This window comes from Corvus hawaiiensis, chromosome 9 (genome assembly GCF_020740725.1).
Source record: "Corvus hawaiiensis isolate bCorHaw1 chromosome 9, bCorHaw1.pri.cur, whole genome shotgun sequence".
NCBI lineage: Eukaryota > Metazoa > Chordata > Aves > Passeriformes > Corvidae > Corvus > Corvus hawaiiensis.
Window position 1 is genome coordinate 18,427,045 of NC_063221.1, and position 26,808 is coordinate 18,453,852.

At 37.1% G+C, this 26,808-nt stretch overlaps 1 protein-coding gene across 4 annotated transcripts; it reads left to right on the top strand.

The window, feature by feature from the left end:
• The first annotated feature begins 676 nt into the window (after nucleotides 1-676).
• ODF2L (outer dense fiber of sperm tails 2 like) lies at nucleotides 677-26,496 on the top strand. 4 transcript variants are annotated; one of them, XR_007205448.1, is made up of 18 exons: nucleotides 677-1,369; nucleotides 1,925-2,047; nucleotides 3,344-3,493; nucleotides 5,009-5,071; nucleotides 5,304-5,375; nucleotides 7,130-7,246; nucleotides 10,040-10,225; nucleotides 11,539-11,648; nucleotides 13,119-13,254; nucleotides 13,816-13,926; nucleotides 15,122-15,226; nucleotides 15,839-15,985; nucleotides 16,514-16,570; nucleotides 17,910-17,989; nucleotides 18,074-18,236; nucleotides 19,156-19,281; nucleotides 19,942-20,242; nucleotides 25,851-26,496. XR_007205448.1 is itself a non-coding variant. In XM_048313275.1 (17 exons), exons 2-17 carry the CDS (start codon nucleotides 1,937-1,939, stop codon nucleotides 20,068-20,070), a joined length of 1,863 nt encoding a protein of 620 aa, XP_048169232.1. In that variant the 5' UTR covers nucleotides 677-1,369; nucleotides 1,925-1,936; the 3' UTR covers nucleotides 20,071-20,898. The 4 variants fall into 4 exon arrangements, 3 of the variants coding, with proteins under 3 accessions (XP_048169232.1, XP_048169234.1, XP_048169233.1); XM_048313275.1 differs by lacking the exon at nucleotides 25,851-26,496 and having other exon boundaries at nucleotides 19,942-20,898; XM_048313276.1 differs by lacking the exons at nucleotides 677-1,369; nucleotides 25,851-26,496 and adding an exon at nucleotides 1,388-1,542 and having other exon boundaries at nucleotides 19,942-20,898.
• The last annotated feature ends 312 nt before the right edge of the window (nucleotides 26,497-26,808 follow it).

The following is a 26,808-nucleotide window of genomic DNA, read 5'->3' on the forward strand; positions in this document are numbered from 1 at the left end:
TATAAACTATGACCAGATTTTTAGAAAATTGCAAAAATTTATTGCTTTCTTTTTAAAACAAGCCAATCTTATAACAAGTTCTAGGAAGCTAAAATTAAGAATTTTGTCTGAGGTGACTATGGGGCACCAAAGCCACAGCTCATAACTGTGGTGATGAAGCAAAGGTCTGTCAGAAATCATGAATTCTCAATTCGAGACTGTGGGCCCTATAGAGAACAAAGCCTTAGGCCTTTTGCACATGCAAAGACAGAATCTCCTTTGGAATTCAGGTACAATCAGGCACTCACTCCAGAATGGATAACGGAATGATTTCATGTCTACTTGAATTTGAAAGGTTGAGATTTACCCTTTGATTTTTATTACCAGACACATATGTCTGTCTAGGTAATATTCTCCGAAGAGTGTATAAAGTGCGTAACTGCTCGCTGAAATTCCATTGTCAGCAACAGAACAAAATACACACTGGCATGTTTACAAAGGATGCCAAAGAATATGTTTGATTTTTATTTTGATTGTTTCTGTCAAGCTTTTTTTTTAATGTAAGTTGCTGATGCTGATATTCACTCAGCATATTAAAAAGTAACATTTCTATCAGTATGATTTTTTTAAACAAAATGTGCAAATTATAATTATGTATGAGCATATGTGTCTATGTTTGTATCTACATATGCACCTGTACAAATGATCATGTTTGTATCACATGATCACTCAGTTTTGCACAATTCATTATCTAAAAGTGATGTTTCCGTACCTCTAAATGATCCTTCTGTATGTCTCTTGCAGTGTCTCAGATATTGTATGAATTGCCACCTCATCTGAACGTGGATATTTAAAAATATGCGGCTTTTCTACAGTGTTTGACAATGTATTGCCAAAACAGCTTCACATACGGGCAAGTTACATGAAGACTTAGTGTTTAACCTCAGAAAAAAAAAAAACAAAATTAATGGAAACGCCCAGAAAGAAATAAGCCGTAGGATCTAAAGCTCCCCAGAGGTCTCCAGGATTTTTGTCCATCTGGGTCTGACAGTAACCGCCTGGGTGCGCACGGGCATGTCACGGGCGAGTAAGGGGCACAGCCTTTTGAGGCACCTTTGCATCCCACCCGCACGCCCTCGTTCTCTCGGCGGGGGCAGTGGGTGCCGGTGCTCGCGGGGAGCGCCGGGCAAGGCCGGCCCGGGGAGGCACCGCCGCCTCCCCTCGCCGCGAGAGGGGCCGGCACGGCCTCGGCAACGGCAACGGCAACGGCAACGGCAACGGCAACGGCAACGGCAACGGCAACGGCGCGTTCCTCCGGCAGCGGCAACGGCAACGGCAGCGGCGCGTTCCTCCGGCAACGGGTCCCGGCGGCGAGGGGCGGCGGGCGCAGGTGGGGGCCAGCGGGAGGGGTGCTGAGGGGACACTGCTCCACAGGAAAGGTGCTGAGGGTCAGGGGCTGGGCATGCCCCACACTGCCCCACGGGAGCGGTGCTGAGGGGGGTGACCCGCCGGACACCCCAGGGGCGGGAGCCGCAGGCAGCGAGCGCAGGGGCGTTCGGTGAGGTGAGAGCCCGAGTGTGGGCCCGGAGTGAGGGCTGGCCTTGAGTGACCTGTGCCCCTGAGCCTCCCCCTCTGTGCTGGGGAGCGAGGAAGTGAGAAATAGCAGCTGCGAGCTTTACTCTGTCTTTCGTGTGTGTTCAGTTTTCTGCTGTGGAAGGATTTGCTTTCTGTGCACCAAATTTATGAATTCAGTTGTGCCTAAGCATTTGCAAGTTGTGAATTCTTGTGGAAGATTTCAGTTGCCTTAGCTGTGTTACACCTCTGCTGTGACTGGTCCAGTCCAGTAATCCCACTGTAGTGGGAACAACCTGGGATGCCAGCAATGCTTAGGTTACTGATTCACAGAACACCAAAATCTGTTAACATATACTGTTTTGTTATACAGCATTAAATCAAAATGTCATCATCATCATCACAACCATCCTCATCTTTACCTGTACGTGACTCTACTGCTCCTTCACTGGACTTTGATCTTCAGGAAAAGTTTGTTCTTCTTCACACTATTGAGGCAAGTTCATTCTGTTCCTGTTAGGCTTGATTTTTTTTAATTGTATTTACTTTGTTAACAAGGTTAAAAATATACTTCCCGGTTATAGATGTGATGTAGGTGATATTTCAAAAAATGGCTAAGTGACAGGGGTGGACATAGCAAGAGTATACTGAAACTATGACAAAATTCTTATTTGTTCCTTTCTGCTTACACAGATTGGCTATGATAAATGAAGCATTATGTTTAATCTTCCAAGGTGCTGTTTTCACTGGAAGTAATTAAATTCAAGAACTTGGTTTTGGTTGTATATCCAGGAAAAAGCTACAAAGAGTTGCAGTGTGTTACACAAGTTGAGGTCTGCCAGGAAATCTAATCCTGTTATAAAACAAGACATACACACACATATACATGTATAAAATAAAAAACCTTGGATGTTTGAGTGTATTCATTTGCCTTAAGACAACAATTAGGAACAGAGCAGTCTGCATTCTGATTCTGTGAGGAAGTCGTTATTTAAGATGGGAACTTCCAAAATTTGTTACTCATTTTCTCAATTATGTGAAGGAGAATATGGATGTAAGAACAAAAACTCTTAGTCTGACAAATCCTTTTGATGGAGATGCACGTGGCACAGGCTGAGGGCAGAAGAAATGGGTCCTGGTGTGTGGAGAAGGCAACACAATCCACTTCTGAAAAAATAATGAGTAGTCCGTGGAGCATTGAGTGGAGTAAACAGATAAGTTTGTGCTTGGTGAAGGCATCAAGCATGCTGGAATGCTAGGGTAGAGGCAGGAGAGGTGTTTGGAGAAGGGTTGAGGGTGAATGACAGGCTGCTGGTGCCTGATAAGGAAGTGGGGGAATAGGATGCATTTAGGTAGTAGGTCTGGTATGGCTCTGGGCTTGCCATGGCACAGGCAGCATCATTTTCCTGAGCAGCCAGGCCTGGTGAGAAGCTTTTCCAAACTGGGAAAAGAGGAAAGCCATCGCTGCCTCGAAATTGGAAGAAGTCTGCTGTGAAAAACAGCAACATTGGAATCTGAGCAGGTCTTGGCCTTCACCTTCACTGGAGGTAGTCTGTTTGCCTTTGCCTTGTAGATTAGGTGTGTTCTGTGAGCAAACTGAGGGTACATCCTGTGATATCACAGGCTTTTATCCTTGTTGAAAGTCCTAAATTATTCTTTGACCTTTAAACTTTCGCTTAAAGGATTCTCCTGAGGACCTGACTTGTTTTATGTTGATATCCTTGAATTAGCAATATCAGTGACCTTACTGTGAGTGAAACTAAATGTTACATAATTATGAATGCTATTTCAGGGAAAAACATGTGTGCCACCTGGAGAAACAGGAAAACTGTGTTCACTGCTTCAGTCACATATAAAGGATTGTCACAGAACTACAAAAGCCATCCAAGATGAAAAATATTTTACTGATATGAGCAAAGAGTCTGACAGTCTAGAACACCAAGTAAGAAAATATGTAAGGCATAAACATAGAATCAATGGAAATGGATGTTTCTTACACAAGTCTGAAAGAAACATTTAGTCATATTATCTTCCTTAACGGACGCATTGGGGAGAGATTTTTTTGTTATGTCCTGTGCACTAAGAAAGTTCCTAAAAATTTGGAAGGAGTTTGTTGAACTATGTTTGTTAAAACAGGAAGTGGATCTGAGTGAATTCCTGTATAACAGTAGACATGTGGAACTCACATGTGGAACTCACACAGAAACCTGACAGAGTGAAGAATGTAGATTTCTTAAAATTAAATGTGTTTTATCATTGCTGACTTTCTTAACTCTTTTTCAGAACCTAACAAAGATGGGTGTTTATTCTGAACTTTATTTTTTAATTTTGAAGACAATCTTCATTTTCAGGTTTTCATAGACAATGCTAGTTGTCTTACAAGCATGAGGCTTTCTGTTGATCATTCAACAAAAAGATAAAAAGTTCATAAAGAATGAACTGTGGGGAAGACTATTTCCTGAGAATGGAAAGATGCTATGAGTAATTTAGGTTTCCAGTCACTTCTCAATTCTGGGAAGTCTTCTGAGTATTTTTGCTGATAAATCAGTGTCAGGTCACAAAACCATTCCTGTTTATATTTTTTTTTTTTTCTGATAACAAATCTGATTCAGTGTAGTCAGGAGAGGTTAGGACTTCTACGGAATACAGTATTTATAAGTTTGCTGTGCATGCAAAGGTGGAAACCTGGATGTGGAATTGAGGTCCATGGACTGACTTCACAGGTAGGCATGGGATCAAGATTACGGAACATTATCAGGGATTACATGCAGGCCAGGATAAGATGAAGGAGTTGTAGTAAAATTTTGATGCCAGAGTTTCCAACTTGAGTTTGTGGGTTTATCTTCTCATTAGTGAAATTAAAAGGTTTGGGATTTACAGTCTAAAAGCCACACAACTCTACTTTTTTAAAATAGAAAGTTATGTTCAAACACACACAATTGGACATTTTAAAATAATGAGTTTAGCTGACAATATCATGGACACATAAATTCTACAAAGAGTTAATGCAAATTGATTTTTGTGATCTTCCAGCTTATGCTTTCTGATTCAATTTTCAAATTCTCCTAACTAACTGAGGCTCCTAGAAGGCTTTAGCTCTTAATATTAGTCTTTGAAATACTGTGAATTCTACAAATGCTTTTATCATTTAACTACATGCTTAAATAACACTTATCTACAGTATTTAGAGCCCTTCTAGATAAAATAAAAAATAAATAGGTGTATGGAATAACCCTGGTTTGTTTCTTCAGCTGCAAATCCTATGTACAAAATAAATTGAATCTTTAGGGTTTAAACCACCAACTAAGTAGCTTGTGAGTATGTGAGCTTTTATATTCATATGTACCAGGTAGCAAATTTGAAAATGTAGCACATTGTATGTAACCAATTTAAGACCATTGAAAAATTTTAAATCAGTTATAATCAGAAGAAATTTTTAATGTTTCCTGTGTTGCAGTTAAACAGTAAAAACATTAACACTTGGATGCAGAAGCTAAGTGAAAATGAAATTCAGAATGCTGTAAGTAAATTAAAATTTGATTCTCTTTGTTCTATGCTGTACATCTGAAATTGGCTACCTTATAGGGCATACAATTTTCAGTAAGAGTGGAAAAGTGGGAGTATTTGTGATTTACCGTCACAAAATTGAATCTTAGTTTTACATCTGAAATGTTCATCAATGCGCATTACTGAGGCTTTGTTGTACACGTACATTAAAATAATTTCTTTGTTGTTTTTATTTCTCCATTAAGAATCTCAGGAAAAAAATACTTGAAAAGGAGAAACAGATTGAAGAACTTTCATCCATGCTTCAGTGTGAAAAAGTGAGTGACCCGTTCCGTTGGAATGAATGTTTTCTTCCAATGTACTTGATTTTTAATTAAAAATTTTAAACTTTGAGTAAAACAATTATTTCAAAGACCTATGAAAAAAGTAAAATCCTGAAAGATGTTTCATACAGAATTACCTTAAAACCACCAAAACTATATTCAAACCAACTACGGATACAGTTATCCTTAACACTAATATCGTAAGGTACAGGGAGGGGCACACATCCAGACTAATGGCTTTTGACTTCTGATTTACTGATTTTCAATAGTTCTGGAATAAAAGTATTTATATGGCATAATATGGAGTAAGCTAAACAGATACTGTTCACAGTTAGTTTCCATGGCTCTTTGAGGAAAGGTAGTACAGGCAGCAGAGCTAATATCATCAAAGGCTGACAAGGGTGGCAAGAGATCATTCATTCTTTGCACCAAAAGAAGGAGCTCAGTGCAAATACCAACACTGGAAGGGAAGAACTGTTCTGTATAAGAGGGTAGTGTAAAAGTCTGAAAGCTATTTTACTGGTAGTTTGGCAGTGTGTGTTACAGATTGAATAACTCCAGTGCTCTCTGTGTGTATGCAATGCAGCCTGGTTCAGTGTTAGTGAGGGACCAAATAGGCTCAGTTAAACCTTTAAGGGGGCAGCGGTGTACTTTGTTATTTGTAACTCCTTGGGGCGTTTTAAGAGCTATGGTTCTTCTTTAAGAATTTTTTTTGCTTAACCAAGTGAACACATCACTTGGCTGCGGGATAAACTTTACCAGCTTGTCATAATAGAGAAGCCTGTGGGGACCATTGTCATGTCCTTGTCTTTATCTTCAAGTGAAGGAGCACATTTTCATGGAAACATCTTTCTGCTTGAGAATAGAAATGCTGTACAGAAAAGCCTATAAAGATTCTGAAGACCCCAATGCCAGCAGACTTCAATGTTGATGGGATCTATGTGGCGTACCATGCCCTGACTAGAGACCTACCTTATGTTGAACAATTTAGGGTGTCCAGCATCTGAAAGGATAAATGATTTGCTATACTATCCCCTTGTTCCTTCTTACATTAATTTCAATAAATGGCATTTTCATCAATACTTGACAGAATCTGCCTTTCTTACTGGTATCTATAATGAACACTTCCACTGGTACGTTGTTTTAGTCTCTTTTAGTCTATACTGATAATACAATAATTAATTTTCTACCTTATTACTTCTTACTTAGAATGAGCCAAAGGAATGATATTGAAAGATATTTCGTAGAATCATCTGACCCGAGTCCTGGTGACATGAGTTTCCTCTTCCCTTATGATTTATGTACCCCTCAAAATTAGAGTTTGAATTAAATGTATCAATACTTCTAATAGTAGATGCTGGTCTTTGGAATTTAATGAAGGTCAGTTTAGGTCTAATTAGTCAGAGCACAGCTGATCAGTGTGGCTTAATGTTAGTCATCCTGCTAGCTGGATGCCTTTGCTCAACCTGGATTTCTGAGTTCATGCTTCCAGGCCTTATTCCTACTTCTTAAACCCAGATTAAATATGATGCAATAATTATACATAAATAGTTTCAACTTGGTGATTTCTATTTAACATTAATACGATTTGTAGCAGGTTAGTGCTTGTGAATATACTTGTAGAGCACGTTTTTTCTTTTCCAGGTTTTGAGGACTTTCAAAAGTCAGTTAGAAACTACAGCATAGTAAAAAAAATAAAGAGAGCATCATACAGTATAGTCCAATAGATTTGTGTTTGTCTTTCTTAGATCAACGTACAGAAAGGAAACCAACTGTCAAGATCAGTAAAGGAAGTACAAGCTCACCTGCAGTGTCAGATTGAAAGAAAAGAAGCAGAAAATGATGAATTAAAAGTGAAAATACAGGTCAAAATGTTTTTATTTGTGTTTCAGTTTATTGGAAAAAAAATAGCAAAACCTTACTGTGGCCTGTTTTGAAATCAAATTCTTGGTAAAAGAAAAATCCAAAACAACTAAAATCATAAGTATTTATATTTTGCAAGGTCTGCCTGACCACACTATTTTAATTGCAAGGTTGTTTTTTTGTTTTTTTTCTTCTTTTCTCAACTTGTGCCCACTTGGACAGTTCCAGTGAAGCAAAGTGAAACATGCATAGAAGCTATAAGTGCACTCACTTAACTGCACTGTCTAGAAGACAGTCTCCATATGGTCAAGAGAAAGAGATAGGCAAGTCCATATGGTGCCTTTCTGTTCTAAGAGAACGGTGACAGCCACACCCTGTTTCTTCTTATTGTCTGTGAAACAATCAATAAGTCTCTTTATACTGACTGAAAGTGAAACATTTAAGACTAATGCCTAATCTCACTTCGTTTGAGGTAGGTAGAGGTAGGTTAAATTATTTCCATTTTCTGTTCTAAAAAGCACAAGTTAAACTTGGGTGCTTGTTTCAGTTACTGGCTCTAGAAAAAGGCAAGGAGGAGGTCATGTGTGAGAGGCTGGAGCTGTATGTGGCCTCAGAATACAGTATATGAAACTTGTCAAGAACGTAGGCATGAATGAGCAAACATTGGCTAAAAAGAATGTATTTCTAATTTCCAAACATTTTAACTAACATATATCCCCTGCTAATCGTATCATTTGAGGTTGTCACCCAGCCTACATCAAGGCAATTTTAAATCACGTGTCTATGTCTGCATCCCTCACGTTTTCTTCTAAATAAAAATTGTTTTCTTATTCTACCTAGTACAATTATGGAATTCCAACAACATTTTCATTAGATAAAATAACTTGATATACAGCTGTATTTTCATTCAGTCTCTATTTAAAAGTTTTGTTCGCTTTCAGAAATTGCTGGAGGATTTTGTTAATATCTAGACAAAAGCTTGTAGAAGCTTAGCATTGCTCTTATGAAATTAGTTCTCAATTTGAATTTACCTCAGCCACTGACTAGTGCCCAAAGCACTTTTTCTTAGTGTGATTCTGACCTCCTGTGGTTATGATAGGGGATAGCAGCTGTTTACTTACACCAATAGTTAAAGAAATCCATACGTAGACTGAGATCTTCTATTTGCTGTGTTTATTGAAGGTGTTTATCCACCACCTCAAGTCACATTTTTGTTTATTAGATGCTCTGTAAGCTTTTATATAGAAAAACTACCATTTACATAGGGTTTTGTTTCATTGTTTCATTTTTTGAAGTAGCACTTTTGCTTTTTGGTGAATCCCAGTACCCAAGACCATCTTTCACTTGGAAAACCACATACATTTTGCTTTGATTGTGTAAAAGTTTTGGGGCCATTAGCCAGACTTGTACTGAGAGATATCCCCTCATGCATAATATGCATATTTTATAGCAACTGGCAATGAGTATCTTGAATAAGGCTGGCACGTTCACATAGTCAGTAGCCAAGTAGTAGGTCTTTATTCATGTAGTACATAATGTAGTGTCAGACCTAGGCTAAAAAGAAGGAAACAAATGTATTAATCATTTCTACAGTAAGAATATATATCACTGAACTGAGTAATTCATTTACACTGCTGCTACCTACATTGCTGGAGTTCAGTGGAAGAATAGTAAGAGATATGAACAGGATTTACACTTGTCTTTATGAAACTAACTGTCTATTGGTAGCTTGGTCATTTTTGATAGGAGAATCTGAGACTCTCCTTGAATCAGAGTCTGGTATTGCTTTTAATGAACATCACCATGTAGTGTTTTAATGTCTGTTGTTGTTTTCCATTCATATTTATGTGGTATATAGATGAAAAATACAAAAGCCATGAAGTTAGAGAGATCAGCTTCCTGCATGAAATGGGATCAGTATACTGTCTTCATCAGAGTGACATAAACATCTAGTTAGTCAGAAATAATGACAGTAATAGAAAAGACAATATAACGGCCGTTGTAGAACCCAGTTCCCATCTTGACTGCTTTGCACACGTTTCATAATATTATTAAATGCATTAAAATGCATTTCTGCTTCATTGTTTATAAAAAATATTTTATTCACTAAACAAGTCTGTGTCATTAATAAAGTGGGGCCATTTTATGCATGGAAAAAATTCAGAGATCTTGCAAGGCAATAGTATATTGTCATCTAATCGCAGACCATATTGTAATACCTATACTAAAGAAAAGACTCCAGCCTTTCCTAGCTTCCTGACTTTAAAAAACACAAATCCAAGATATTAAATTTCATATTAAAATTTCATATACAGTCATACAGCCTATCTCCAGACCTGGTAGTGTGTGTGTCACTCAATTCAGAGCACATACTCTAATACATCAGTGCATATCACTGGTAGCATCATTGAGGTGATACTCTTTACAGAAATAGTCTGATGAAACCATTTTATTTTCCTCCTCATAAACTGGTTTAACATCCATACCATGCCTTCTAAATTGAAATTCTGCATTCATTTCCAAGAGCACACAGAGGTGGTTAGATTGCTGTCTTTTCCCCTACTCCTGCCTGCTACTGCACCTTCTCAGTCTCTTCTCTTCATCTTTGTAATGACTTTCTCTCTGTATTTTTCTTGTACTTATCTCAGCTAGCTCCTTGCATCAACCACAAGATTTGAGACACCAAGATAATACGGAAACAGATTATAAATGTAACAGCTATTCCTGATTATTTTATAGAACAAAATTATCTGTAAGGTTTAGCATTTGAAGAGTTGATTTTAATTATGCTGCAGACTCTAGAAAATAAAATAGCAGAGTGGAAATGTCAAATTGGTGAATACAAGTGCCAGAAGTTAGCCTTAAAGGAAACAAATGAGCAAAAGAAGATTGCTCTGGAAAAAGCAACAAGTTCCCAGAAACAAAGAGTTCAACGCTTTGAAGAAGCTGTGAAAAATGTAACCTCTAAAATAAGAGAACATGTGAGTGACTATGCTGTGAGAAATGTTGTGTTGTATTGTTTGAAACTGAACAATGGAAATACTTTAACCTGTGGAAAATAGAAACATTTGTTTGATTAGGCTGTGCTTCTACGTCTTTTGTTTTGTTGCTCATTTGTTAAGGAAAAGGTTGTTGTAGGTGTCATGAAAACTGTTACTATTAACTGCCTTTGTTTTATTAAAATTTAGTGATTGTCTTAAGTCATGAGGTTGTACATTTCAAACTGTAGGAAGTAAGAGGAGTCTCACCAGCTTTTGGTTACACCTCTCCTGGTCTTCCTGTTAGTCCTCTATGGATAAGCACTGACTAACTCAGAAATAGAATGTACTAACTGAGAATCCATGATTGTAGTTTGAAGTCTTAATTTTCTTTATTTATTAATATGTGATGTCTCATGGTTACTTAGCTTTCTGTTTCTAGGCTGCTTGTTCTGAACCTTTTCAAAAGCCAAGTATAAAACTTCTTCTTTAATCCAAATTGTTCCATGGAATCTTGCTCTGCCTATCAATAGTTTGTAATTGTTCAAAAAAGCCAGGTGCACCATAACTGTGCTTACTGCCCTATCTGGATTTCCTAATAAGAATATGTTTTCATACAACTGGATGCGTTATAATAATTTCAGATATGTCAGTATTAAGGATATACTTTTCCACTCAGTGTTCCAGGACATGATTAATAATGGTTTTTATATTCTTAGATCTTTGTGAGAAGGCAGTACTGGCTCTTTAACTAAAATTAGCAGTACAGAGGGACAGCAACTAATTCCTGAACTTCTAATGTTTTGAAGTCACACTTGTTTTCTTCTTCATTGAATTTCAAGATAGCATGTGTTGGTTAATTATCCATATTCATTTAAGGGATTTTACCTAATGTTTCATTTCTTACCTAGCTAGTATTTTTCATTCTTAAAATATTTTGGCACAGTTTTATTTGTGTATTAATTGATGTAATTTGTATGTAGTTGAGATGCATCAAAGACAATTTTTTTTGGTAAGAAAAGGTTGTAATCTTAAATTTTGAAATGTTGTATTCTACAGTTGATATACAATACCAGTGTTAACTATGTCTCTGCTTTGAAAGTAAGTCTGTACTTAGACTGATTTTTACAAAGTGTGGGTAATCTTGTTGATTTTATTTTGAGATGAGAGAAAATTTATATTCCTTTGTATGAGGGAGATCCAGTAAAACCTTTTTACATTAAATTGCTCTTGTGTTTAGAAAAATTTGTAGAATTAAATGGCATTCTTCAGTGGCATTCTTACGTTACATAATTTATAATTTCTACATTCTCTAGGAAGTCAAACTGTGTGAGATATTGTCAGCCTCTGATGTCTGGAAAAAGCAGCATGATAGAATAGTTGAAGAAAAGACAATGTTAGAAGTTCAAATAGAAGATCTTCAGAAGTAAGTTGGACTGTTGATCTTTTTTGTTTACTTATGTAGTCACAGGGTGTTGATATTTAGTAGTGCAGTACTCATTGTTGACAATGTAAATGAGTTTATTTATATTTTGAAATTCTGAGCAGAATTTAGAGTTGGAAATAAGAACAAATTTAAGATTTTTAGCCTTGTCTCTGCTGCATTTCACTTCCTTTAAAGCTTTATTCCCCTTTACCAGTAAGGAACATATTCTTTCCCCTGCATACTTCTGATTAGCCTGAACTTGCTGGCAACTACTATGTGGCCTCCACATAACCGCTTATTTAATAACTGATTCCACAGCTTGAGTGTTAACCCTTCTGTTTACAGAATAGAAGAAGGTTCTTTGTCTTCTAGTTCCTACTTCAGACTACTGATGGCAAAATTATTTCAGTTCCACTAATGTCTCACCTCACTAGAGGATAGAGAAGGTTCCTCTCAGATGCCCATTTGAACAGTTCACTCATGTAAGGAAAAGCAGAACAAAATTATCCCACCTTATTCAAACTACGCAGTCAAATCTTAATGTACATGAAGGGTATGCCATTTTTTTGGCAGACAGTGACAAATATCCTCTTACTGTTCCTGTTGGTAGAAATATGGACTATAATTTAAATCAGCAAAAGAAACTTTTAGATGCCTTTATTCTAGGTCTGAGACAGTATTTATTTCACAAAGAACTTGATTCATGCTCAAGTATTTAACAGCTGAAATTAAACTGGCTTGAATATTTTGATTTTGTTCCAGAAAATCTGACATTTCTGAAAATATTTGCAGCAGATTTTAAAATTTAACCAAAGTGCAGGTAGACAAGATCACTCCAGAAATCTGTCTAGCCCGCTGTTGGTCCAGTGGGTACTAGAAGGCATCTAAGAAAGGACAAATATCATTCTGCTTCCAGCTGGTTTTTGCTGGTTTTGTTTCAGTTGGAAATACAAGTCTTTGCTTGAAATGTGCCATTCTAACAAGACTTGTTCTACTAAGCAGTGTGTGATCACTAAACAGCAAAACAAATTTTGTTAACTTTATTAACAATAAAAAGCAAAAAGTGAGGCATAGCATAATTTTTTGCTTTTAATAATGGAAAGTGACATTCCTAAAGTAGCTAGGGAATGTTCTTAGTAGGACCTTACATGATATACCCTATAAATTCAATATAATTACATTTTGTACAGTGTACATATGCATAGTTCTCTTGGAAGTATGATTTGGTGTTCTGTAATTGAGCTAAGACCCCTTCCTTGGAGTAGAAACTCTCCTCTTTCAGACAGTTTATTTCAGTAGATAATTGTTTCTTTGGATGCTTAAATGCGTTCCCCCTTTTATTTTTATACATATATATACATATAAACAATGAAGGAGAATAGGAGAATGTGTTAAGGTTCAATTTAATTTTCATAGTGAGAGTTTTGAAAGCACTGTGTATTATAGAGAACTTCTTGCCTGTCTAACAAGTCAGATCACAGGCCTTGTGGAAGGCATGAAAAGAAGGGAGGAATGGAGAAGAAACTCGGAGGAGGAAATTCTTGGAAGGCTAAATTCAGTTAACTCTGAAAATGAAAAGATTTACCTTGAAAACAAAAAATTAAAGGTGAGATTATAAATCATTGTTGAATGGCTCTACATTTCTCATACATTAATGAAGTAACCACATTAATTCTCTTTGGACCTTCTGTCTAGACACATTCTAGAAACCTCTAGAATGAAGTTTGCCATCCATTTATAATAGTAAGGGTAAATGAGACATTGAAAATTTTTCAGTGGAAATTTATGGCAAAACTAGGAACAAGGTTTTCTGATGATATATCTGCTTAATCAGGATGCTGTTTATTTTACTGTCAGTAACTGCACAATTGCTTAAGTAGAAATTGGTTTTTTATGTTTGTTAAACTTTCAAATTAAAGAACTGAGTTTTTCTTAATTATTAATTTCAATTTTTGAAGAGTTTACGGGTTTTGTATTGTATTTGTCATCCAATATAAATGTTCTCCTGAGCTGACGAATGAACTATGGACTATCATTTTTGTTTGACAAGAAAAATACTTATGTCACTCTTCCTAGTGCCTGCAGGTCACTTGCTGTTAATATCATATTCTAGAATGTGTTCTTTAAGTAACACTTAAAATTTTTGTATTTTCTATTTTTGATCAAGGCTTCCCTTGCTACATTAGAGAACAGTACAGTTTCTGTTGAATATGAGTTGCTACATCTGCAAGAAAAAGCAAAGCTGCAGGAAAACCTTGTACAACAGCGTAAAAATGAGGTGACTTACCATGTTTGAAATCTTCAAGTATGTTTTCTTAAATTTGTAAGCAGTTTTGAGGAAATGATAAAGGTTTTGCTTGTACTAAACCCATTTTGTTGTCATAGGGATTGTAAAATTTTTGTAATACTGAGTATGAAAGAAGGAAGTGCTATTACAAACTATATCAAAGAACAGTCTCCATACTGTCACAAGTACACATAGTCTGTACTGAATCGTGTGAAGCCCACTTGGAGCTCATTGAAGCCAACAATTTCAACCTTGCTTCAACAAGATTTGCTTCCTAAAAAGCAGGCTAGTGACCCAATAAACTATATATTTAAAAAATAAAGTTTGAGTCTGGTGTCTTCAGTGGATATACCGACGATATTTCACCTCTACTTGACCGTATTTTATTTTGTGTTCCTAAGAGCATATCTGTATCCAAGAAAGTTCAAGAAATTCAAGTTCATTCAAGAAATATAAATTAGGGTTAGGGTTAGGGTTATGAGTATAGGGTTATATGAGTTTTTTATTTCACTAGGTAAATCCACATTGAAAATACTAGTGAAACAAATAAACCAAACTTAAAATGGGCTTTTTATAATTGTTTTTTGTGTTTGGCTCCATTCACACAGAAATTTTTGCTTCAAATATGTATATATTTCTGCTATAGTATAGACAAAATTTCACTGACATTCTTCACTTATTTATTTTTTAAATCATTGTCAAGAGAAAAGAAAGACATGATACAGAATCTAAGTGAGCCCTGTCTGTGGGATGCATCATCACAATTAAATTTGTTGCCAGTGGTAGATGGTAGATGTAGTTTCAGGTAACAGCCAGCCTTAAGCAGTGAGTGGAGTGAAATTCCCTAGCTCAGAGCTGTAGTGACTTCAGATGGGAAGTGTCAGTGATAGTTGCTATGTGGGGAGAGAGGTGTGAGCCCGGCTGGCTGTTTCTATAGCACAACTGCAGCTCATTCTCCATTGTTGATAACACACTACTGATATGACAGTGCTCTTTACCTGGTAACCCTTTTATACTTGCTGTGACAAGTAGGATAATGAAAATAAATAACTTCAAATAATGACACACTTTGAGACACTATTTAGAAATCATAGGTTTTCCTTTATGCTTCATATTAATGATTCTATATTTTCTATATTTAAATGAAGGACCTCGCAAATGTATGTAAAAAAAAATGTTGTCCTAGGTACAAAAAAGACAAATTGCAGTAGAAGAATTGAAATCCAGATATGAAGTGGTCTTAAATGAAAACAAAAAAATAACAGAAAACAAACGCTTAGAAGAAAATAAGGTAAGTTTTGCAGTAATAAAGAATGTTTCCAAACAATTCCGTAGGATACTGATCTTTTCTACATTTTTGTGATGTTATTAAAAGTCACAAGGTACTGTCTCTTGGTTTTAAATTTCTGAGTTTTACTAACTGCTATCTAAAGCTGGTGGGTTTTGGAAACTACACAATTGCAAACAAGTGAGGAATGATTCCTAGTGCAATGACCAAGTAGTTGGGCTGCTATTTTAGAATTCCAGAATTCTTTTATCACTTTCAAAAATGTGATTTTATTGTTGATGATTTTGAAAGGAGCTTTTTGACAGAACAGCTGTGAAAGTTGTGTATGGAAGCAAACCTACTGTAACTGCTGGGGGTTTTTTTAACTAACAGTTAAGATTGAGAATCCATACAGAGATGAGTTATAAGTTTTTCAGCAGATGGAGCTGAACACTGGAACACAGCACTTTCTTAAGAATCAGAAAAGAACTTGTATCTTTGTCAGTATTTTATAAAATAGGTGATATGCAAGTTGTGTAGAATTTTAGCTTTATTACCTAAATGAAAATCCATTAAGTATTACAATTAATTTATGGTTTTACACTTACATTTTTCTCCTGTGATGCTACTATGCAGGTGAGGGACAAAACGGAGGCTGAGTTAAAGGAGTTACAACATGTTTGTGACTTGCTGAAGGCAGCTGAGGAAAACCAGCAAAGGCTTATGTCCTGGGAAAGGATCCTTGCACAGAAATGCAAAACCCTTAGGGAGCTGGAGGTTCAGGTGGTTAGAACATGCTGATTTCTAAAGATAAATGAGAAAATTATGTGGAAAAAAGTCTTTGGGACATTTTTTCCTGTTGGCGTGACAGTGGTGAGGTTTCCTTTGTTACTTACTTCATAAATCAAAAACTTCTTCTGTGGAAATAGCACAATGCAAATAAAACTGTTGCCAACTGTATTTATGTGAATTCATTATGTGACAAGATTTGTTACTTTTAGAGTGAGTATATTCTTGATCTTTTTAAATACTTATGTCCTGAGATGTGTTGCAGAATTCTTCCCTGGAAATAAATGCAAGTCTAGATATTGTTTGTATCTAGTAGAATAATTTAATTCTACATTAGTGTTGGTTTTAATGGCTAATTTATAAACCATAAAATATTTAATCAGGTAAATTATATTCTTGATGATGTATAAAATTTTAATTATTGCAGTGTTTTAGTTGATTAATTATTTTTAAAATATGCATTAATAGGATAATTTCTATTTTTGGCTGTATTGAACACTAATGCTTGTATTTTCTCTAAAGCCTGAATATGAATATCCCTTGGGTCTTTTTTCCTGTGACATCAATTTCAGTGGCAGGGTAAGTTTGGAGGTTTTTTTGTTATTGTCTTTTGTCTTTTTTAATGTGCTTTTGAGTTAGAAGAGCACAAATGATAAAGGTTTTTAAGTTAGTGGGGTGGGAAAGGGGCTTAATCATCCTCCTGTGTCCGTGAGAAAACTACAGCTGAAGCACAGTGAGTCTCTGTGCTCCTATAGACTATTTATGTTTATAAAAATCATAGCTCTTGATTTGTGATTCTTCCAGGAATGTTCATAAACTCTTACATCTATCATTGTTTGGCAAAGTACTTCATTAATTTTTATAAATTAATTTTGGGGTGCAAAATTTATGCCTTATATAAAATGATGTATGTAATTTCAATCTAACTACAAGTTTTCCTGAAAAAGTGTGAAAGAACCACTTAAGTAGTGGTGGTGGAACAGTAGTTAAATTTCAGCATTAAGTCTTGGTGATGTCCTTTACCCTTGACTCTATGACCAGAATTAAGGAAAATTCATTTTGGAGCAATTGCTGCCTCTGCAGAAAACCTCTTCTTGGTTCAGCTGGACTAATTTCTGCTACTACCAGTCTGCTACCTGAACATCCTGTAATTCTTACAAGCAAAATTAGGCAGATTAGCTCAAATTGCTGGATGGGACTGCTTGAGGTAGTCCAGTGAATGGTGGTGGTCAGCCCTTTAAATGACGGTGCCAGCAGGCTGTTGATGTGGCTGTTTACTGCCAACATGCTGTTGATGGGTGGTAGAAGGAGCAATAATCTCATTGCTATTGAGATTTAAAAGAATACATGTAAAAGTTTAGCACTCTGGATGCTGGACAGGAGAAGACTATTTTCTTGCTTCCTTCAGCTTCTGCTGCTGATACATCTCTTTTCATGAACTCGATTGTCTTTTTTGATATTCATTTCCTTCTGAAATTCTTTGCCAGTGCTGCACTGTTCTTCTGTGATAACCATGTATGTATGCAGTGTTATTTTTATGCTTCCTGTGGCTGTAGTGTGAGGGAGCCTTTTTTTGCTGGGAGATAGGTAGACCTGACCAACTCCTAATACACAAAGCTTCGTGAGCAGCATATGGAGTTTTTTAGGACTTTGTTACATAGCAGGTTTTCAAAAGTGTTCACAGAAAATTTTAATCTCCTACTTTGGCTGTATTTTATTAATTTAAGATAGTCATACAAGGTACAGTAATACAAGATAATGTTTACTTGAATATAATATAACATTTGTCTGAATATAGAATATTTATCTGAAATTACAGATAAATTATTTGATGGATTTTAATAGGCAGGCTTACTTTACTCTAGTAAGATCCTGTATACAGGTCTCTTCAACTAGAAACAAATTGTCATTTTCACAGGATAGTGTAACTTCTATGGGCTATCTCTTATTAGAAGAAGAGATCTGTAACATTCAGAAGAAATATGAAGATCTTCAAAGGTAACTTGAAAAATCTGACTGAAATTAATTTCTACACTTTTCTGCTATAGTGAATTATAATGCATTAATCCATTTTTTGTAAAGGCAATTAGGAGAGATGGAATTTCAGAATGAAGGACTTGCTTGTCAGCTCAGAAAAGAAGATGAGACTCTTCTGTGCAGTAAATTGCAGCTTGAAGATAAAATTGCAGAATATAATGCATTAACCAGACAACTTGAATCTGCTTTGGAAGAAGGGAGGAAAATGGTATTGGTGATTTAATACATCTCTCAGTCTTGTTTGATACTTTCTATTTGAAAATAGCATTAAAAATGTGCTTGAGAAAAAATTATGGGACAAGACTATTTTGCATGTGGAGAGCAATACTAAAAAGTTACTGTGAATTTCTGCATGTTTTAAATATGGATTGAACAACCAATTCCTTTGTCAAGTTTGGATCCTATGGAAATTAATAACAAGTTTCAATCGACCAACCTTTTATTATCTTTTTTTTTTTGACAAATCAAAAGGCTTTAACAACCTAATATTAAGTCCCACACATGGCAAAAAGTTTCTGCACAAAAGCTTAATCTTACCTTTTATTTTCTTCATTATAGAAGCTCACAAGAAATTTGGTGTTGAAATCCTTCTCTTTTTGGAGGAAGAGTTTTCATTCTTTCTATATTAAGCTGAATTTTGTAATTTGTAGAAATTATGCAAACAGTAAATCAAATTCAAGAGGAAATGTAGGAGTTTAGATTGTAGTGAATTATATTAGTTTAATCAGAAAAAATGTATGAAGTTGTAATTTCAGATTAATAATGTAGAAATAACCATCTGATTTTTTCAATACTGAGGATATTTCTTAGGTTTTGAAAAAACTAAAATTTTGGCTTAACTTGAAAATGAGCTAAAAAGTGTTCCACTCCCACTAGTATTACATTTTTTTCCAAGTGAAACAGCTTTCAAATTTGGCCAGAATATTTCTCAGGTTTGTTTAATTCTTGTGCATGGGAAATAAGTAAAGTATTAGATGAAAGAATAGGAAATAGAGCTATTAATATTAAGAGATAAGAAAATAATTTGATTTGGGCTTTAAGAGTAAAAATATATGTAATATAGATATCATTTATAAATATAAATCATATATATATATATATACATAATTTTGCTCTCGTTATTATAGGTTGCTGAAGAACAGGAAAAAATATCATACAAAGAACAAGCCTTTCAGAGAAAACTGCTACTTCTTGAAGCTGAAGTGAGAAAGAAGCAAGAAGAAAAAAAACAACTCCTCTGCTTATTTCACCACGTGAGTAAATAATGGTATTTGTGATTTCAGAAATCACTTACCATGTCACCATTTACACAAACAAGTTCCTATTACTGAAAACACACTACTAATACAGTTGATACACGCTTTTCAGAATAGTAAATTAATTCAGCTTGACAATATACTTTGTACATTGACATTTCCCATCAACCTAACAGATACCCAGTCTAGCTAAATCACTTGTATAATATTGAGTTTACAACACTTACTCAGGGCAGTTTTCCCTGCAAGACAAAAATAAAAAAATATGTATGAAGTTGTCATTTCCCTCTCAGATCAGTTGTGTTCAATAAGCATATCTAGATTTGATTAGATGCAAAACAATTCCATAACGATGTAGTGATATCTTTTTTTTCCTGAGTTAATGACAATAATCTGAATTTACAATTATTATAAATTATTATAGGCCTTTTTTTGATTTTAAGTCTATCCAAACATGTTCAGTTTGGTCCTGCCTGAACATAAACAAAAACTTCAATCTTTTGAGGCCTTTTTTAGCACCTTTGCTTTTGTGGAGCCTCTGAAAACTTTTAGAGGTAAATAAGGCTATAAAAATTTGGTACTAGTTGTCTTAGATTATTATTATGATTGATTTATATTTTATTTCTAAGTTTCTTTGCATTTATCTTTTTTCATTAGAATGAAAAGCACCATGAAGTACATTTGAAAGAGCTGGAGAATAGCCTACAGAAGTCAGAGAACAAGAACCAGAGCATCCAGAATTATGTGCAGTTTTTGAAAGCTGCATATGTAACAATGTTTGGCTGAACTCTTTAATCTATTTTATAGTGAAGAAACTTATCAAGATTGGCCTCCCAGTCTTGTTGGAGATGAAGCTGTTGAGACTTAACACTATTTTGCCATTTTTGATGTTCTATTTTGAGTTCTAGAATGTTAATTCTTCCCTAGGAAAACATCTGTTGTGGGCAGGAGAAAGCAGGTCAGTCATTACTATATATCCTACTGGTCGGTCACATGTGGGAAATTGGACTGATACTATTGCTTTAAACAATTATGTTATCCATGGCACAGCAGTGCAAAGCTGAGTGCATGACAGCAGTGGCAAGTGTGTATGTGTGGGGTATGCACACAAAATTGGTATGTGAATGTCCTGGGCTCTAAAATCTTACATGAGTCCTTTTAGTCCATGGTAAATGAGATGATCACAGATTATCCTTCAATTCAACGATATCCAACCTATTAAGACAGGCAAAAATTTAGATCATTAGGTTCCTTCCCTTTTTTCCCTGCTGTTTAGCACTAGTATAGTACACAGTGCTGCAATACATGGGAGAGTCACCACCAAAAGGGTGTCCCATCCAGCCACTTTCCTCTACATCTCGTTATGCTCAGGAATATACTGTAGTAATATTTTATAAATAAGTAGAAAAATATTTTAGATACAGGTATACTTTAAGCTCTGAATGTGCTGATATATTCTGGTGACACGGTTCCAGTAAGATATTTAAGTATTTGAGTTCAAGAGCTGCTGTTCAGTAAGATTGACTTATGCCTCAGGTAAAACACATAAAAATATTCAGCTGATGCAGGGCTGTTACAGTGGGGATACTGCAACGCGCGTATCAGACAACAAGGCCCGTGGAAAAGAAATACATATGGACCGATTCTTGGTAGATATTTTCAGAGATGTTTATTTCCCCAGCCGCATGGCCGGGGCTCTGCCGAGGAACTGTTCCAGTCACGGGACCAAGGGTCCTTCTGCCCGCGCAGGGAACACAAACCAACCAATGGGAACGAGGCTGAGCAGGGGCAGGGAAACCCCGTGTCTGTGCCCTCAGGGCCCCTCTCCCAGGGCTACACGGCAGGGGGGAGGGCCCCAACATTTCACCCATTTATTTTTAACAAAAGGAGATTTAAAACTTAACATTGAAAACAACTGGATAAACATGAGATAACAAGGACAGTTTCAAAACAAAACAAGCCACCCTCCTGAGTCTTTGAATGTCCAAACAGATTTTCTGGAACGTCTTAAGGCTGACAGAAGGGAGACAGGACTCTCTGAGCATGCTTTGTGGAGAAACTGAGGCAGGAGAGGGTTTCTTCAATTTGTACCTGTTGGAACTCTAAACAACAATAGTTAATTTCTTCCCTCCCCCTCTGCATCCCCCACTTGGCATTGGAAAGGGATTTTTGGTGAAACAATTGGCAAAGGCATGATTTTGTGAGGGAAACCATGGGTGAAAAACCAGATTGGGAATACACTGGCGATAATAGGATATAGGATAAAGGGGAAAGGTAGGATTAGGAAAGGCAGACTGTAGGGGGGGCTTATAATGGAGATATTGTCTAACATGACTACGATTTTTAGCATATATACTGCCTTTCACAGAAACACCATCAGGCCCAGTGTCCTCTACTGATTGCAGGCCTTTCCTTCCTTGAATAATCCTGAACTCTACCTCTTCTCCATCTCCTAAACTTGGGATGCATTTTTCAGGGTTATTCTTTTTAATAGCAGTTCTATGAACGAATATGTCTTCCTGGTTGCGACATCTCATTATAAAACCATAATTTTGTTTAACATTATACCATTTTACTATTCCAAAAACCTTAGCTACGATGATTTTTTCCTTTTTCCAAGTGGCTGCTGTTTTCTGTCTCGCTGTGGTTTTGCATTCACTTTCCCTCGCTCCCATGTTGGAGCTGCCAGGGCTGCTGGGGCCATCGAGGTTGCTCGTGCCTGCGCGCTCTTCCCGGGGTCGCATTCAGGGCCGCGTGGACTGGGCCGGGCCACGGTGCTCAGCTCCCTGCGCGCCGTCTCCTCTGCTCTTAGCTGCGCTGCCGCTGCCTGGTGCCGCACCCATGTCTCGGCCGGGGCCCTGAGCGGCGGCCCCCCTGCGCCCTGCTCCAGTGCACATCTCAGCTAGGCGCGGCTCCGCTCCACAGCCATCGCCACTGGCCACCGCCCGCGCACTGCCCCTCTTGGTCGGGCGTTCACAGGGCTCGTTCCACCACGCGCTGCGCTGGGCCAGGCGGGCACCGCCAGGTCATGCTGCTCCCACTGCGCCTCACTCTGCTGACGACACTGCAGCTCACGTCACTCTGCCCGTGTGAGAGATCTGCCTCGCTGCTGCTTGCAGAGCGCTTGGCACACGTGGCTGCGGTCGCACAGACTCTGAGGCACGCTTCCCTTTGCAAGGACACAGCTGACATTGCTCAACGGTCTTGGTAATTAAATAGTATTCACGAAAATATTCTTGGATCGGCATATATTTTGACTCAGAAATTAACTGTGTCCAAACGGTCTTCCAAAAGTCTTTGGTAAGAATCAAGTCTCAAGAAACGTGGAAAAAGTTCTTAAAGAGCCATGAAAGGAAATATTTCAGTTCCTTTTGAGCTTGAATTAAGCTAAAATTTACAAATCGTCGTTCAAGAATCTTTTCAAGTTTAAAATAAATGTCCACATGTGGCTCAGAGAGCCGAGAGTCTTTCCATGGTTCCTCCATAGTTTAGAGATGGAATAGCAAAAAGAAAACAAGAAGAGAAATCCAGAGTTTGCTCACAAATCAGTCGCTGTCCTTAGAGATCGGGGATCGTTCTGCCCGCAATTCTCCACCGTTTGTTACAGTGGGGATAGTGCAACACGCATATCAGACAATGAGGCCCATGGAAAAGAAATATATAGACTGATTCTTGACAGATGTTTCAGAGTGATGTTTATTTCTCCAGCCACATGGCTGGAGCTCTGTCGAGGACCTGAGGCAATCACGGGACCCGAGGGTCCTTGCCCGCGCAGGGGAACACAAAACAACCAATGGGGAACAAGGCTGACCAGGGGTAGGGAAACCCCGTGTCTCCCCCCGAGGGCCCCTCTCCCAGGGCTACATGGCAGGGGGGAGAACCCCAACACAGGACTAGTACAAAAAACAATTCTGAATTTACTTTCAGTTCTAAATTCTAATTAATTTTGTAGATATATGCTGTAATATGTTTTTTGAAAAGTAGTACATTCAGTTAAATATGTGATTTTCAATGTACACTTAAATAATATGTATTTTTTGACCAAAACCATAAGTTAGTTCATGCATAGATAATACCCCTTCTATTTCATTGTTAGTTATTAGCAAGGTGTTGAATACTTTTTTTTTTTGCAAATGCTTATCTATCCTAACCAATACTGACATGTGCTAATGATCTGCTTCTGTGCACTTTTAAAAAGTAAAATTATAATTTATTACACACACACAAATATTTGTATTAATTTCATTCTGATTGTGCTACTTGTAAAATATCAAAACCTTTTTGAAAGTCATCATGGATGAAGGAAAGAGTTCAGAAATAAATTGTTTAATCCAGTCCATGGGTGGTTTTCCAAAGCTGTACACTTTTCATTGGAACATGATACAAAGATGTACACTAACTTGATTTTGGCCTATATTTTGCTATCCAGGAAATTAGTTTTTGGGTTTTTTTCCTTTTTAGTTTGTTTTGCTTCTTTTTATGGCTCTCAACTGCCTTTTTGTTTGTTTGGGTTTGTTTTTTTTTTTCATGGTAGAAATAGGGCTACTAGTCACAAAGATCATTTGCTTTTACTCAGTTCCTTTTTGAACTGGTGTTAGCTTACCATGTCTTTTGCATTAAAAAAAAAATTAGGACGAGTTATTGTGGTTTATTTCTTTCTAATAAAGAAAATAATAAAACTTTTTCTAACTGCTGAAGGATCTAGCATTTACTTGAGATTGCTGCTTGTATTTTTAGTAACTCTGTAAAGTATAGCTAAATTAGTTCTTGCCTTGTTCTTTTTACAGTATAGAAAGCTATGTGTTGTGCCACAAAGTTCTTGGATGCAGCTGTACTGATTTGACTGCATTTTGGTCTTCTACTATTTTTCTTTAAAGCAAATTATTTTTACTGTCTGCATCATGTAGCAAAGTGACAGTGTTATAGAAAGAAATAGACTAATTAAGCTTGCTTTTGGGTGAGTTGTCATCTCTAGACAATTTTAGAAGCCTTTGGTAAGGATGGTGTTGCCAGCATCTCACCTCTCAGCCCTTTTTCCAATGCTATTTTTATTTGGTATTTCCCCCCAAAAATGCTGAATATGCTGTTTTAGTTTTCCAATACAGTCAGATGAAATATATTACTGCTGTAAGTATAGACAGAAAAAGTATCAAACCTGCAGTTCCTGGTCCATATTGTGCTTGCTTTTGTGATTATACTTTCAGTCTGAATGTGTTCATTTGCAGGGCCCTTATCGAGCAGGAATGTTTCTCTTCTGCTGGGCAGAAAGTCCCTGGCTAGAAAAGCAGTAAAAGCCAGAGATTTTGTATAAAAGTTTGACAATGCTTTCAGTGATGAGCTCACCCAGTAGAAAGAGAGTTTATCTGGTTAAGAATAGAGTAGAGAAAGAAAAAAAAAAAAAAGAAGGTGACCAGGAATTAATGAGCTGTTAGGGTAAGAACGAGTGTGCTCAAACCCCCTCATGAGCAATATGCTACCTGCTGGCCTGGCAGGCATCAGCTGGGCAGGAAGAGTCGGCCTCCGGGAAAGAGATCCCACTGTCGCTGGTAGCTTTCAAACCCACATTTTAAAATGTGGTTCAGAGATCACACCACATTTAAATCTGTAGGGTGCCCCTTGTCAGTGTGGGGTACACTGCTGCATGCATTTCATAGTGGGACAGGATTTCAGAGTTATAAGAAATGAAGTGATTTGAGGTTGACAGATTCACTTTCTAACCAGTACATTTCCATATTCAATTATAATTTCCTGTCTTTAATTATGTTAAATTGTAAGCATGTAGAGTCCTGAAACTGGCAGATCTTAAAGAGCTGACCTGGATTCCCTATTCCCTACTGCAATCCTATGTGCTTTGTATTTGTTAATGTGTGAGAGCACAAAAATTAAGCCAAACAGCGTAATTCTTAGGGCTACTTGGTACCTTACCCTTTTAATCCTGCCTGCCAAGTAGTTTATTAGTGGTTTAAGTTTGATAAAAGATCTTTTCCTGTTTCCTATCTATGTCACAAAAGCTGCTATAAATTCTTCTTACTTTCCGGTAAGAGCAGAGGTACTCAATAATTTTGTACCAGGCACAGGCCTCCAAAAGGGATATCTTTATAGAAGATAAAACAATCACTGAGCTCCATATGGATGAGTACTCAGTGGAGTGTGATAGGTTACTAGCACAGCAATCCCTTTGAGAAGTTCTCAAAAGGAAGTCCTTGTCTATTTAACTGTGAATGAAATCAACATATGGGTATCTGGGAAAGTTTAGGGAGAGACTGAAGTTCAAAATGTCTTCTGCTAGAAACGTGTCCAGTATTCTTATTCAGAAAAGAGCCAGGTTAGACATTTTTGTGACAAAATCGCTTTGTTGGTGATATTCCTACAGGAGAAGTGACATGGTTTCCTCCACTGATGAGCTGTTTAGCAGTGTAACATCTGTGTGCAGCTCTTTCTGCTCTGGGGGGCCTAGAGCTGGCCAGCACAAACAGGGATCAAAGCAGGGCCCTATAGGAATGGGTTGTGCAGCGTGTGAATTAGACACAATGATTTCATACAGGTTTTTTTTTTCTCTTTTTCAGTGGAAGTTTCCTGTGGATCACTTTAAGGCTGACATAGCTCAAACATGTTTCTTAAGGCCAGAAAAGTGAGACCCCTGTGTTGATGTCCACCGACTGGGAATTTAAGCAGTCAAAAATTATGACATTATTGCAATCACGCAAGTCATGCATTTGGGTTCAGAATATTTTCCTGTCTACTTCTGGCTGAACAGCAATCATACAGCAGCTGTCACTCAGTAGTAAAGCTTCCAAAAGTTGAATGTGGTGTGTTTTATATTGCCATCCATATCTATCTGCACCCTCCACTCAGGATTTCTGATATAATGCTGTTGGCTTGCAACCTTTGAATAAGACTGTTACAGCTCCTAAAAATCCAAAGGCAAATCATTCTAACGATAAGTAAATCATCCCCCCTCAGAGAAGTCTTTTAAATCCTAGCCTTTAAAAAGCTAGGTTTATTTGGAACATTAATATAGTTTCCAGGAAGTAACTGACTTTTTTTTTTGAGTGTTGGACAAAGCAGATCAAATACCTGATTAACATATTGTAATGCTTTCATGGCACATTAATCTACTTCATTGGGAAAAGATTATTTTTTGTGTAGAGACTGCTGCAATTCTGCCTCCCTTTGCAGCAGAATAAACGTAGCATATTTTTGGCTGTAAAACTGTACCTTCCAATTTATTGACAGCATAAATATTTCATGTGCCACTCTGTCTTTCGGTAGTGCTACTAAAAATTGAAACCAGGTCTTACTGGTCCAGTTTTGCATGCTTTTCATCCAGTTCAATCTTTCAAGCAGATCTTTGATAACATCTAATTTCTAGAGCAGCTGTTTCACATCCAACAACCATCTTCCAATCTCCCATCAACGTTTCAGGCATGCAGAGCCCTTGTTCATTATCATCGTGACCACATTCCTATTCTTAGCAAAGCTTCTCCTTTGCAGAGCAGCAGCCTACTCTGCTGTGGCAACAGT